Genomic DNA, 13,800 nt, shown 5'->3' with positions numbered 1-13,800 from the left:
TACATTCAACATCAGTGATAAGCCGGGAAATGAGCTTTTTGGCAAGGGGAGTGACAGAAATTGGCTCATCAGAAGAGCGCTTAGCGGCCAGCTAGTGGCATCCAATACATAAATGAATGAAATCGTAGAAACACACCATGGCAGCGGCCGTGTCTCACAGGAGGAACTCACTCAGTGCTCAGCCACCTTCACCTATTAGGCAACCCATCTGATTCTCCCTTCTGGAAGGATCTTTTTTTTTCTTCTGTTAATTTTTTTTAACGATTTTTTTTTCTCTTATAGTTGATTTACAATGTTTCTGCTTACAGTAAAGGGACCCAGACATACATATGGATATGCATTCCTTTTCTCACATTACCTTCTGGAAGAGTCTTTTTTTTTTTTTTTGTCTTTTTGCTATTTCTTGGGCCGCCCCCGTGGCATATGGAGGTTCCCAGGCTAGGGGTCGAATCAGAGCTGTAGCTGCCGGCCTATGCCAGAGCCACAGCAACGTGGGATCCGAAGCCGCATCTGCAACCTACACCACAGCTCACGGCAACGCCGGATCGTTAACCCACTGAGCAAGGGCAGGGACCAAACCCACAACCTCATGGTTCCTAGTCGGATTCGTTAACCACTGCGCCACCACGGGAACTCCCTGGAAGAGTCTTAAAGGGAATTATCACTGTCCCCATGTAAGGAAAAAGAAACAAAGAAGTGTTGAGAGTCCTAAGTTTGAATTCCAATTCTGCTTACTGGACCTGAATTCTCCTTAAGTCTCCGTTTCCCCATCTGTCGCGTAGAGAAAATCTACTTCATAGGCTGTCCCCAGGAGGAACCAAGTGATACAAACCAAGTCCCTGGCACATAGGAAGTGATCAGCAATGTCATTGCCCTGTTCCTTCTCCCTACTCATTTTCTTTCCTATACCTCCAGCCCAATCCCAACCCCATGCCTTTCGGGAAAAGGAGGAATACATCAAGGCTGTGGGTTACAGAGGAGCTATCCAGGGCCAATTCCACGTCCTCTCTTCACCTGAGAAATTGTATAATGAACATCCTTCAAAATGGCAACAAACCAGCCATTTGTTAAAAACTGAACAAGGGATGCGTTTGAAGGTTTTGTGCAAATTTTTTTTTTTAATTTTTCCAGCTTACCACTTGCAGAAAAGTCATTTTAAAACATTTGATGTTTCTTTAATATATTCAGGCTCACACTTTGGTGCCACTGCATATTTTAAAATGACGGGTTTGAAAGATCCCTTTTTTTTTTTTTTTTCCATTTGTCCCCTTTGAACTTCCCCAAGGGGATCCTGGCACAATTAACATTTTTTTATTACTACCATTGCCTGACAGAGTAACTCTTGGCAGCCAACAAGCTGCGCCTTTCGATGATCTTATCCAGCGGCCAACCCAAAGCTTACCTGTGGAACATCAGCCCGAAGGAAATCTCTTTCGAAAACTACCAAGGGGAGAGCAATGGTTTGCAGAGTTTGAAGAGATGCGGGCTCTACTTTCAAAGTTTCAGAGGTCGGCTGGCTGTAGCTGAGGTTGTGTGCTCTGTGACTTAATATCTACCGGCTTCCATGATTCCTGAACAAGCTGAACCTGAATGCTTCTATAATCAAGACTTAGTCCATCAGGGACATCTGGACCAGTTCATTCAGGCTTGTGCAGCTTGTTACTTTAACCTAATCCACTTTAAGATGGCAAGTATGAACCTGTCTACCCCAAACTCTCTATGCCAGGTCAATTCTTGACATTGGCCTCAACTTTCTTTGCCCATCACACCTCACACCTGCGAGAATTGGGAAGTAAGGAGGAAGGACAAGCAGGTTTATGTTGAACACCAAGGCTGGGAGTGGGTAAGAGGAGGGTCTTTGCCAGGCACAAATGAGGACTGGACAAGCCATACCAAGAACCTGTCAGAGAGGCCAGCTCCCCTGGGCACCAGCTTCATCACTCCCCGTGAAAGTAGAAAGACTCCAGCTCAAGCATGGCAAGGCTTTTGCAGGAGGTCCAATACATCATGGGCTTCTGAAGACATACCTTATTATAATAACTATCTACCAAAAAAAAAAAAAAACCAACCAAGAGTCTTGCATGACATTTTGACAAAGGGAGTTCAATTAGCTGCCCAAGACAGCGTTGGACCATTCTTAGAGTTCTCTAAAAAGCTCTGTCACCTCCAAAAACTGTAGAGATCATCAGTCTCTTGACAATCAACTAGAAACTACTAGCTAACAACTTTTGGTCCTGAAGTTCACCTGAAAGGCAGGCAAATAATTACGAGCCCTGCTGACAGCCATTCTCCTGTCTTCCATTGAACATCTCTGTCCTAACACTGTGGACTCCCCCACTCCCGTCCTGCTTATCATCAGCCCAGCGTGCTCAGCTGACATCAAAATGGTCCATAAGTTTGATCAGTGTTTCCCATTAGAGATATTTCTGCTCCTCGCATTCAAAGATGATGAAACTAATGGTGATGGGTCTCTCTCCGCGGCGAATTCTTAATCTCTATGTGAGTATGAGGTGGGGAATGGGAGACAAAAAATGAGTGCTTGTCCCCTTGGCCTTTGGAAGGGTATGTGATCCCCCTTCTGAAGGGCAAATAGGACCCTGTTCACCACCCCCCACAGACACCTTCCACTGATAGATTCTCACTCAGCCTGTGTTCAATTAAATTTTACTGGTGTCTACCACTGCCAGGCTCTGGCATCAGGGAGACACATAAGATCTGCTTCTTTCCCAGTGAATCAGGCCTATTGTCATTATGAAAGCCTGAGTGTCTTTGTTCTCAACAGTCCTCTTAGCCTGGTGACAAAACGACACGACCTGGAGTTCCCGTCATGGCTCAGTGGCTAACAACCCGACTGGCATCCATGAGGATGCAGGTTCGATCCCTGGCCTCGCTTAGTGGGTTAAGGATGTGGAGTTGCCATGAGCTGCCATGTACATCGAAGACTCGGTTCGGATCCTGCATTGCTGTGGCTGTGGTATAGACACGAAGCTACAGCTCCGATTGACCCCTAGCCTGGGAACCTTCATATGCCTCGGATGTGGGCCTAAAAAGACAAATCCAAACAAAAAAAAAAAAAAGCACGTCACTCGTGCTTCTGACTAGTTGCTGTGTGGAGTGAAGCATGGAGCTTTTGCTGTGAAATGAGGACCCTGAGAGCAGCCCGCTTTTTGGAGGGTGACTCTGAGGCATGCGGCAGGCTCTGAGCACTCCAGCAGAAGGCGTGACTCCCATTTGTGATTTCAGGTTGCACTTGGCTCTAATTAGCAGCCAAGTCTAAGTGCCTGTAAAGATTCAAGGCATCAAATAATGGTACTCAACATTTGCAAAGTACAGAAAATGATACGTTTGGAACTCGCTCAATGACAGTTATAGAGGGGTTTTCTACCACTTTCCAAAGAGCTCATCAAGCTGACAGCCAGCCCTAGAAAATTGGGTTTATGGTGGAAATGACACCTAGGCTGCTATAAAAAAAAAAAAAGAAGAAGCTGTAGTCGTGGTACTAACTCACCAGAGGGAGATAAGTAAACCAGGAAGGAAATGAAAGCTTCTAAGTGTAATTTAACGACCATTCCTTATCCACTTTTAAATATTTTTATACTTACCAGACGAGAGACAATTTGGGTTTCTCTGTGTCTTGACCTATATTTTATTTTCTATTATTTTAACTCATCATCTTACCCAGAAGCCAGTTTCTGGTTGGTGATAAGGCTGCAAAATATATTATGATGGTTAACCTTATTTTTTAAAAAAGTCCTAACCAGGGCTAATTGTCCCCAGAAATCATTTAGTATCACGGAATAAAATGATATGCCTGATTTCTGGCTGCAAAGAATCTTGGTGCATGTTCATGATTCCCAAACCATTCTCCTTTTCAGAATAAGCACTTTCAATCTTTTTTTTTTTTTTTTTCTAGGGCCGCACCTGTAGCGTTTGGAAGTTGCCAGCCCCGGGGTTGAATCAGAGCTGCAGCTGTTGGCCTGTGCCGCAGCCACAGCAACACAGGATCCAAGCCATGTCTGCAGTGCATGCTGCAGCTCATGGCAATGCTGGATCCTTAACCCATTGAACAAGGCCAGGGATAGAACCCACACCTTCATGGATGCTGGTTGGGTTCTTAACCCACTGAGCCACAATGGGAACTCTTTTTCAATCTTTCTAAGGAAGCCTAAAAGCCATTTCCAGTTTAAAATGACAATATCAGTAGTGACATAAAAACAAATAAGTGAAAAACAATGCATGCATTAGAAAGGGACTGGTCTAGCTATCCTACATCCCTAGAATGCATAGCGAGCCTAGTTCTTTTTTTTTTTTGTCTTTTTTGTCTTTTCTAGGGCCGCAACCATGGCATATGGAGATTCCCAGGCTACAGGTTGAATCAGACCTCTAGCCACCGGCCTATGCCAGAGCCACAGCAATGCGGGATCCGAGCCACGTCTGCAACCTACACCACAGCTCCAGCAATGCCGGATCCTTCACTCACTGAGCAAGACCAGGGATCGAACCCACAACCTCATGGTTCCTAGTCGGATTCGTTAACCACTGAACCACAACAGGAACTCCACGAGCCTAGTTCTTTAGGGGATGAGTCCTCTTTGTTTTGTTCTTTAATTAATTAATTAATTAATTTGGGCCATGCCCGCAGCATATAGAAGTTCCCAGGCCAAAGACTGAACCTGTGTCTTAGTAGCGACCTGAGCCACAGCAATGACTATGCCAAGTCCTTAACCGTTAGACCACCAGGGAACTCCCCTACGGGATGAGTTCTCTTTGGATCTCCTTTGAGCCACTGGGAAGAGGTATGGAGGGGTGAGAGGTTAGGGGGCAGGAAGCGGAGCCTCCCTTCACCTCTGCCCATGTCAGCTCTGGGACTTTCTGTAGCCATCCTGCTCTGCAAAACCTCGACTTTCCTAAGTCTAGGTGTGACTTAGGAAAATTATACCATATTACTGAGGTATGACTTGGGGTGGGGGATTCTTAACCCCCAGAGCCTGTCCTCTGCACCCCTGTGATCTCTACTCACAGGTAGATCTCTGCTTATGTGATCATCTGAATGGAAGGGCCAATGGGAGAAGAGAAGGAAAAGGCTTTTGTGTGTTGTATTCATTTCCCCATCAGAACTACAACAGCAATGACAATTAGTTGACTATCAGATGGTTTGGGTAGGGCTCAGATAGAAACGGCAACAATCGGAGTTCCTGCTGTGGCTCAGCAGTTAACAAATACAACTAGTATCCGTGAGGATACAGGTTTGATCCCTGGCCTCCCTCAGTGGGTTAAGGATCCAGCATTGCCATGAGCTATGGTGTAGATCACAGACATGGCTCAGATCTGGCATTGCTGTGGCTCTGGGGTAGGCTGGCAGCTACAGCTCTCATTTGATCCCTAACCTGGGAACCTCCATATGCTGCGGGTGTGGCCCTACAAAGACCAAAAAAGAAAGAAAGAAAGAAAGAAAGAAAGAAAGGGCAACCATCATGTTCATTGAGTGCCTTATAAATGCCAGGACGATGTTAAGTGCCTAACACATATTATCTCACTGAACCTTCAGAGGTAAGGAAGATTAATGCTCCCATTGTAGAGATGGGAAAATAGAGGCTTAATGAGGTGATGTCATTGGCTTGAAGTCCCTAAACTAGCCTGTTATACAGCTCAGACTTAGTTGTCCATGCTTTTCACTATCTCTCTCCATGGAGCTTTCTATATTTTCAGAGTGTAAATGAAGAGTTAACTCCTTGCACGGAGAAACACGCATGCGTAATAGCACTTTCCTAAAGACCAGTGACTTCTTCCCCCTACTTCTGCCCCCCAACTCCTTACAAACAAGGCTCAGAGAAACTGCCAGGCTTCCAACCAGAGCATTATGGGTCTCTAATGGGCAGCACATTGATTAGGCAACTTTTTTGGATTCCAGTGGCAAATACCCCCCCCACACACAACCATTCTCATCCATCCAGGAGAGAAGCCAGGCATCTCATCTCCACTCTCTCAGGGTCCCCTCCACCCCGCCCCATTTCTAAGGTCCTCCCAGGTTTGAGAAGCTCTTGAAAGCTTAGCCTCTTTCTCCAAAGCCCCCAGCCACAGAAGCAAAAAGCCGTCTCTCTTGCTAACAATTTAATTACTTTATGCAGGTTTTAATTCATTTCCAGGGCGCCTGCCGTTAACAAAGGGAGTCGTAAATCTTTGCGCGTCCTCAGGCCTAGCCATCCGTGAAATTATATTCAGGTCCCCAAAAAGCCAGAGGAAGGGAAGGAACACACGTCTCAGACTCTGGGGGCCTCCTCACCTGGGATTTGGTGCTGGAGCTGGACCAGTCAGAGATGGACGTGGGGCTGGGGCTGGGATAGGACATGGGGAAGTATCTCGGGGTGGTGCTCAAAGTCGCAGAGTGGAGGTCCAGAAGGGCCAGCAGGCAGAGGAAACCCAGCCACATCTTGTGCTCTAGGCTGGAGCCACTGGCTTCTCTGCACGAGCCCTGAGCCCCAGGGGGCTTCTTATAGTGCCCACTGGGGACTTCCCCATCAGGGCAGTTTTTAGGGAAAGAAGAAGCTCCTCGAGGGGCACGTGACCAGCCAGGAGGGCGACAATACCGGGAAACCTGAGTCACCTGCACACCAGGGCCCCGAGCCCCACTCTGCCAACTGCCGTTAGCTTCTGGGGATGTCCTGCCAAATATTAACTCAAGTGTGCCTTTTCACGCCCAATATCTGGTTTCTGACTTGACACTTCCTTGAAAGAGATGAAAGTAGTCTTTGTGAACGAAGCAGAGCTGGGGAGTTGGGGTGTGAGGTGGGGCGAGGGTGGGAAGGAAAAGCAACCCTCAGTCCTTGGCCCCGAAGCCACCTCTAGTTGTCCCCCCAAGTTCCCATTGTCCTGAGTGCTGCCCTCCAGAAAAAGTTAGGGCCCTTCATCTAGAGACTGGGCCCCCCTCCCCAGGAATTCCCAGCTACTGCCCCGGCTGCCTTTGACCTCTACCTTCTTGCAGGGTCTGCTTCTAGACCGAGGTCTCTCCACAGCCCCGACTTGGAAGGAGACACAAGTGTGTCAGCCCTGGAAACTCAGGGTCCTGCGCCATCAAGCACGCGCCACGCCACTGTGAGCTTGACATAGGAGAAAGAACCCACGCAGGAGGCTGCCCCAGACACTGTCTAGAGAGGGGAGACGCCACCCCCCCACCCCCGCTCCCACTGAGCAGTTTCTAGAAGGTTCTATCTTGACCTTGTCCCAGATCCTGTCCGGCATTCAAGAGCTCAAGGCGCTGTCTGTGAAACCTACAGGTAACGATGGTCTTCTGGCCCCACTGACACCTCGCCACCATTCCACACACCTCCGTGACCTCTGCCTTCCTCCTGCAGCGTGAAAAAGGTGTTGGCCTGAATATTAAAAACCAGCTTTCTCATTAGCCAGTGGCCTCAGGCAAATCACTGAGCCCCCTAGGATTGTAACAATTCCTAAATGGTCCGAATTAAATGAAATATTGTACAAGAAGATGCTTATAAGATTTGAAGGGCTCTACAAAATGTCAGATCTTTTTTTTTTTTTTTTTGTCTTTTTAGGGCTGCACCTGCAGCCTATGGAAGTTCCCAGACTAGGGGTCAAATTGGAGCTGTAGCCACTGGCCTAAACCACAGCTATAGCCACGCGGGATCTGAGCCACATCTGCGACCTACACCACAGTTCATGGTTACACCGGATCCTTAACCTAGTGAGTAAGGCCAGGGATCCAACTTGCGTCCTCATGGATACTAGTCAGACTCATTTCTGCTGAGCCATGATGGGGACTCCAAGTGTCAGATCATTTGTGCTTTTTTTTTTTTTTTTCATTTCCTAAAGCTTGGCTCAATGTGTAAAGTTGTTGGGTTCCAAACAGGGAAAGAAAGCCCCTGCCTCACTCCATCCCCAGCCCCATCCCAGGAGCACTTCAGAAGACCTGGTCTGAAGAGTTCATTCACCTCACAGGCTGCACAAACTCTCAGAACAAACACTGTGCCTGTTTGAGAAACAGAGCCTCAGAGTTCCCGTCATGGCTCAGTGGTTAATGAATCTGACTAGGAACCATAAGGTTGCAGGTTCGATCCCTGGCCTTGCTCAGTGGGTTAAGGATCCGGCGTTGCCATGAGCTGTGGTATGGGTCACAGATGCGGCTCGGATCCTGCATTGCTGTGGCTCTGGCGTAGGCCGACAGCTGCAGCTCCGATTCGACCCCTAGCTTGGGAACCTCCATACGCCTCGGGAGTGGCCCTAGAAAAGACAAAAAGAAAAGAAAGAAACAGAGCCTCAAACCCTTGGCACGCTATTCAGATATGCAGCAGAGGGGACTGGTGAGAAAAATATGAATGAATGAATGAATGCAGAGTGAGAAAAGGAGAAGAGACAGGGAGGGAAAGAGTACCCCCAAGGCACCCCAATGCCATCCCCGGTCCAGCATCCCCTGACCTAGTGTGCTGAGTGGACACCCCACTCACACCAGTCCCGCCCCAACTTTAAAGTCCATATCGTCCCAGCCATCCAAGCTGTCATTGCTGCTTCCCCATTGAAACACACCTGTTGAACCACACAGGGTGCCTTCTCAGGCCAACCTTATACCCACATTCATGTGACAAAGAGATCAGAGACAGATAGAACAGACCCAGGTAGTCAGATCAGGAGCATTTTCCCAGGAGCTTCCTGGAAGCTGTGGGGTCTCCCTACATTATGTGCCCCAAGACAATATGCAGTGAAGATTGAATCACTTCAATCTTCAGGGACAGAGGGGGTAGGAAGAGTATTATGAAGCCCTCATTTCTCATAACCTGGCCTCTGGTGGGTTGTCAGATTTAGCAAACAAAAAACAGGAAAAGAAAGCCTGAGTCCAACTGAATTTCAGGTAAATAACTAATCTTTTTTTTTTTTTTTTGGCCGACCCACAATATAAGGAGTTCCTGGGCTAGGGATCAGATCTGAGATGCAGTTGTAACCTATGCCACCACTGTGGCAACACTAGATCCTTAACCCACTGTGCCAGCCCGAGGATCAAACCTGCGTCCCAGCACTCCTGAGACACCTCCAATCCTATTGTGCCACAGTGGGAACTCCAACAAATCATTTTTTAGTATATGAATGTCCCAGGCCATGTTTGGGACATAATATGCTAAAATAATTATAGGTGGCTTATTAAACCTTTGACTTGGTCTGGACATCCTGCTCTTTGTCAGGGGACACAACCCCTGAAGGCTGCTTGCTCCAGCTGGGCAGGACCTCCTGGGAAACAGTGGGAGCGCTGAAGCCCACTGTTCCCTGTGAGAAGCAATTCATCCTCAGCCTCTTTGGTGGGATGTTCCAGCCACTCAGATGCCTGGCTCAAGGCAGGAAAAGCAGAGGGCATGTAGAAGAATGGAAATTGGCACCAAATCCATTATCCTGAGATTAGCGCTATGAATGTGGATAAAGAGAGCTTTTCTCTACTCTCACCCCATCCCCATCACAATTTCCTTCTTCCTCCTGCTTCCCACCAAAGCAAAGGGCAAAATCTCTTCGCGTTTGCTCATAACCTCTGTCTGTGGCTATAATGAGCTTTCCTTGTTCCTTTTTCCAAGGAGCATGTCAGTGCCCTTGTCAGAAAAAAAAAAAAAAAAATCTCATTAACAATGGTAGCCTGTAGTCATGACTACCTTAAGGGGCTCCTATGACCAATCCTTTAGGAGACCTCTTTCCAGAGGGCTTGCATTCCTGCAGGAATGAGGTGGCAATTCTCTGAAACACAAGTGTGCCGTAGGCAGGAAAGACACCCCCCACCGCTGTGCTCAGAAGCGGCTTTGTTCCCCGTGCGCCCCCTTAGATTTCATGCAACTTGGTAGCAGCAAAGGCACAAAAGCAATTGGTGATGACTCAGTAGTGAGATTATTAATAATAATAGTTGCACCTGTTCCTCTGCAAATACCTTTGTCCTAACAACAAGCCTCCTGGTTATTTGACAGCCTGAAAGACAGGCAGACAGGATCAGCACCGCAAAGCAAACATTGTATTATTTATAAAAATTTGCTCCGGCACCGGGCTCCCTCTAGAGTCAGCGGTCACGGAAATTCACTCGACAAACATTGCATTCCTCACTGGAACGGTCCTGTATGAGCATGGCATGAGGGGAACTCCCCAGAGCTGGACTGCTCAAACAGTTGCAACACAGGGGAAAGATGCCCTTGTAGATAAAGCCTTAATTTAATTCCCCTGTCATTAAAAACCAGTTCCCAGCACATCATGGGATTTTCCGAAGACAGTGTCTTTAGTGTATCCAGGCTATGAAAGGACAACAGAGGCCAGGCTGAGTCAGCAGGCTGCCTATACAAGCTGTGTTGGGGTGACCCTTCCCACGTCTGTTGCCCCCACCCCTGGTAACCTCAAATTACTCTTAGCAATCCTAGACATGTAAAAAGAATAATCAACTGACCTCATTAAGGTACCCTGGAAAGAAGCTTAAGGATGTGTACAGGCCTTCATTAGCCATGTGTATCAGGCGACCCTCTGTATTGAGTATCGGGCCCTGAGAAGAGTTACAAAGAAAGAAGAAAGTGGAGTTCCTGTCGTGGCTCAGTGGTTAATGAATCTGACTAGGAACGATGGGGTTGCGGGTTCGATCCCTGGCCTTGCTCAGTGGGTTAAGGATCCGGCGTTGCCCTGAGCTGTGGTGTAGGTCGAAGATGTGGCTCAGATCCCACGTGGTTGTGGCTGTGGTGTAGGCTGGCGGCTACAGCTCCAATTAGACCCCTAGCCTGGGAACCTCCTCATGCCGCAGGAGCGGCCCAAGAAATGGCAAAAAGACAAAAAAAAAAAGGAAAGAAAGAAGACAGCATAACTCTTGATAAGAAAAATGTCTGGTCACTGAGGGGAGGCAGGCCACTTCAGAGAATCTCCTACAAATGAAAACAACAAATTGGACCCAAAGCCAGTTACACGAATACCGAGAAATGATTGGATGGATGATGGCGACCCAGTCTGGGTGGGTGGATGGGGGAAGAATTTGCCACCTGTTGGCTTTCTTAAGAATGGAGACGAAGACCCTGATGGTTTTGAACCTCCACCACTTAGCCTGGTGCTTGACACCTGGTGCCTGACACCTGGTGCCGAGGAAACATTTGCACCCTGAAGGGACATATTTAACAAGGATACGAGTGAATGAATGGATGAATGCGTTGATGCAATAAGAATGGTGAAAAATTGTGAATTTTTAAAACTGTTGGAGAAAAGGAAGTGAGTTCCCAGCAAGAGAAATTATGTGCGTACAAGAAATCAGGCTCCCTGAATTCTCTCCAGGGTCATAATGTTGCCCATGCCAGGCAATCTCCTGTGGTCACCCTAGCCACCCACCCTCAGATCAGAATTCCTAAGGGTGTTCCTTGGTCTGACTCAAATGCTACTTCTACTTCCCTACATCTCTCCTGTATCAGGAATGATACAGATTTAGCCCTCATGGTTTAGGAGACTCCAACTCCAAAATATAGACTTTTCAACCAAATACTTCTGTTTTCAATCTGTAGCAGAATCATCAATGTTGACAAAAGGCCACATCAAACTTGTCAAAAGTGCAACGAATGGAAATTGGTCCCAAGTTCTTTGCAAATGCTGATAAGCAAAAACAACCACCCCCGCCCCCCAAAATGTGTTGAAAGGTAACATATGCTCATTTTTTTAGGAAAAAAGAGAAACTCTACCTCCTCTAAGAGAAGGCTTGGATTAATGAGCCAAAACGATTTCCCTCGGGATGTCACGGTACCATCTGCAAACACCCACCACCATCAGGGGCTGATGGACTCAGGAGGCCCCAGACCTCGAGTTGATCTCTGGACCCCCTCCAGACAGACTCTTGAACTTGGGATCAAGGTGTACCCCATCAATTTCCTCTTGCTGTCTCCCGATCACTGCCTTGAGGCCCACCACATCCCGCAGCAATACCTGAGTTCCCCACAGCAGTTGGATATTGTAAATCACCCAGTCATCCTTCAAAGAGCCAGGTTAGTTGATTTTCCCAAGGAGAGATGAAGGTGCTTCTGCCTCTTGCTTATCTGCCCCCTTGCAGGAGCTCTGCCTGCCTCACATCCAAATCACCTGAAGTATAACACCAGCCTTTGGAGTTCCCATCATGGCTCAGCAGTAACAAACCTGACTAGCATACCTGAGGACGAAGGTTCGATCCCTGGCCACACTCAGTGGGTTAAGAATCTGGTGTGGCCATGAGCTGTGGTGTAGGTCACAGACGTGGCTCAGAGCTTGCATTGCTGTGGCTCTGGAGTAGGCCAGCAGCTGTAGCTCCGACTGGACCCCTAGCCTGGGAACTTCCATATGCTGCAGGGGCAGCCCTAAGAAGCAAAAACAAAAACAAGCAAACAAACAAATACCAGCCTTCTCCGCAAGGCTCCTTTTCCCCATCGTTACTTGCAGCCTCGTAACACCTCTCTCTGAGAAAGAGGCACATTTCTGCTCCTTTGAAAAGCTGTCACCTGGAAATTCTAAATGTGATCCCCTGCTACTCCTGCAGCATTTTCAGATTTAGTCTCATCTTTCATCTTTTCTGTTTCCATTCCTTCCCTGCCTGGATCTTCTCAAACCCTACAAATGCCAAGCCTGGGCCAGGTATCAGAATTCTGCACTTAAAGGCAAGGCCATGTAGCAAAAAGAGTCCAAAATACGGAGAAAAACTATGGGATCTGCCAACATCCTAGCTGAATGATATTGAACAGGTAAGCACAGCAGAACGAGTCAAACCTGAGCTTTCCAATATGGTAGCCACTAGCCACCTGTGTCTGTTGAGCAACTGATACATGGCTGGTGTAAACCAAAGCGTGTTATGAGTATAAAATACACACAGGCCCCTAAAAAGAAAAAGAAAAAAAGAAAATACATACTGAATTTCAAAGACTTAGTATAAAAGAAGGTTAAATATCTTCTTACTTGTTTTTATCTTGATCGCCTGTTTTATGGTTTTAGATTTATGGAAGTAATTAAAATATATAATTATAATATTATAATATTAATATATTAACATTATCATATATTTATATTTCGATATACATTCATTATATCATAATTTCACCTGTCTCTCTTTATGTTTTTCTAATGTCACTCTTAGAAAAATTTTACACATGGGGCTTACATTATATTTCTATTGCATAGCACTATGGTGGAACCTACAGTGTTGTTAGCTACGATGGATAAGCTTCTGGAGGAGACGGAGACATCAGATGTTCCACCAAAGGGCCCTTCCCACTGACTGGTGTTTAGCTAAGAAGGTGGGTTGCTGTCATTGTATTTCAAGCTTCACATCTCTTCCTAAGTGTCGAATGTTATAGAAATTCTCTCTAAAGAACCTCCCAATTAAATTACAGTTTTCCTTCCTTTATCTTTAAAGGTTCCTCAGGTAGGAGAAAGGAAAATATTTCAGAGCTCTTTGGGGTAAAATGAGGGAATCGTGTTGAGAATTACCTCTGTAAGAAGGGTCACACGGTATTTTATTTGAGCCCACAGTTTAATTTTTGTTTTATTTTATTTTGTCGTTTTAGGGCCACACCTGTGGCATATAGAGGTTCCCAGGCTAGGGGTCAAATTGGAGCTGTAACCGCCGGCCTATGTCACAGTCACAGCAACGCAAGATGGGAGCCATACCTGTGACCTTTACCACAGCTCCCGGCAACACTGGATCCTTAACCTACTGAGCAAAGCCAGGGATCAAACCTGCATCCTCAGGGATACTAGTTGGGTTCATTACCCCTGAGCCACAATGGGAATTCCAAGCTCATACTTTTAAAAGCCAAGAGATTTCACATAAATTGCTAG

The 13,800-nt window shown here is 46.8% G+C and overlaps 1 protein-coding gene across 1 annotated transcript in view; it reads right to left on the bottom strand.

Moving 5' to 3' along the window:
• Positions 1-13,800, bottom strand: part of OLFM4 (olfactomedin 4) — a 126,009-nt gene that overhangs the window by 19,276 nt on the left and 92,933 nt on the right. Inside the window, exons 3-4 of the mRNA XM_047755817.1 lie at positions 7,273-7,346; positions 6,284-6,687 (exon numbers count right to left, since the gene is read on the bottom strand). Of these exons, the coding sequence (XP_047611773.1) occupies positions 6,284-6,687; positions 7,273-7,346 (478 nt within the window). The remainder of the gene's footprint in view (positions 1-6,283; positions 6,688-7,272; positions 7,347-13,800) is intronic.

This window comes from Phacochoerus africanus, chromosome 13, assembly GCF_016906955.1.
Source record: "Phacochoerus africanus isolate WHEZ1 chromosome 13, ROS_Pafr_v1, whole genome shotgun sequence".
In the NCBI taxonomy this organism is placed as follows: domain Eukaryota; kingdom Metazoa; phylum Chordata; class Mammalia; order Artiodactyla; family Suidae; genus Phacochoerus; species Phacochoerus africanus.
Note: the sequence above shows the minus strand (reverse complement) of the source record. Positions and strands in the feature narration are given on the sequence as shown.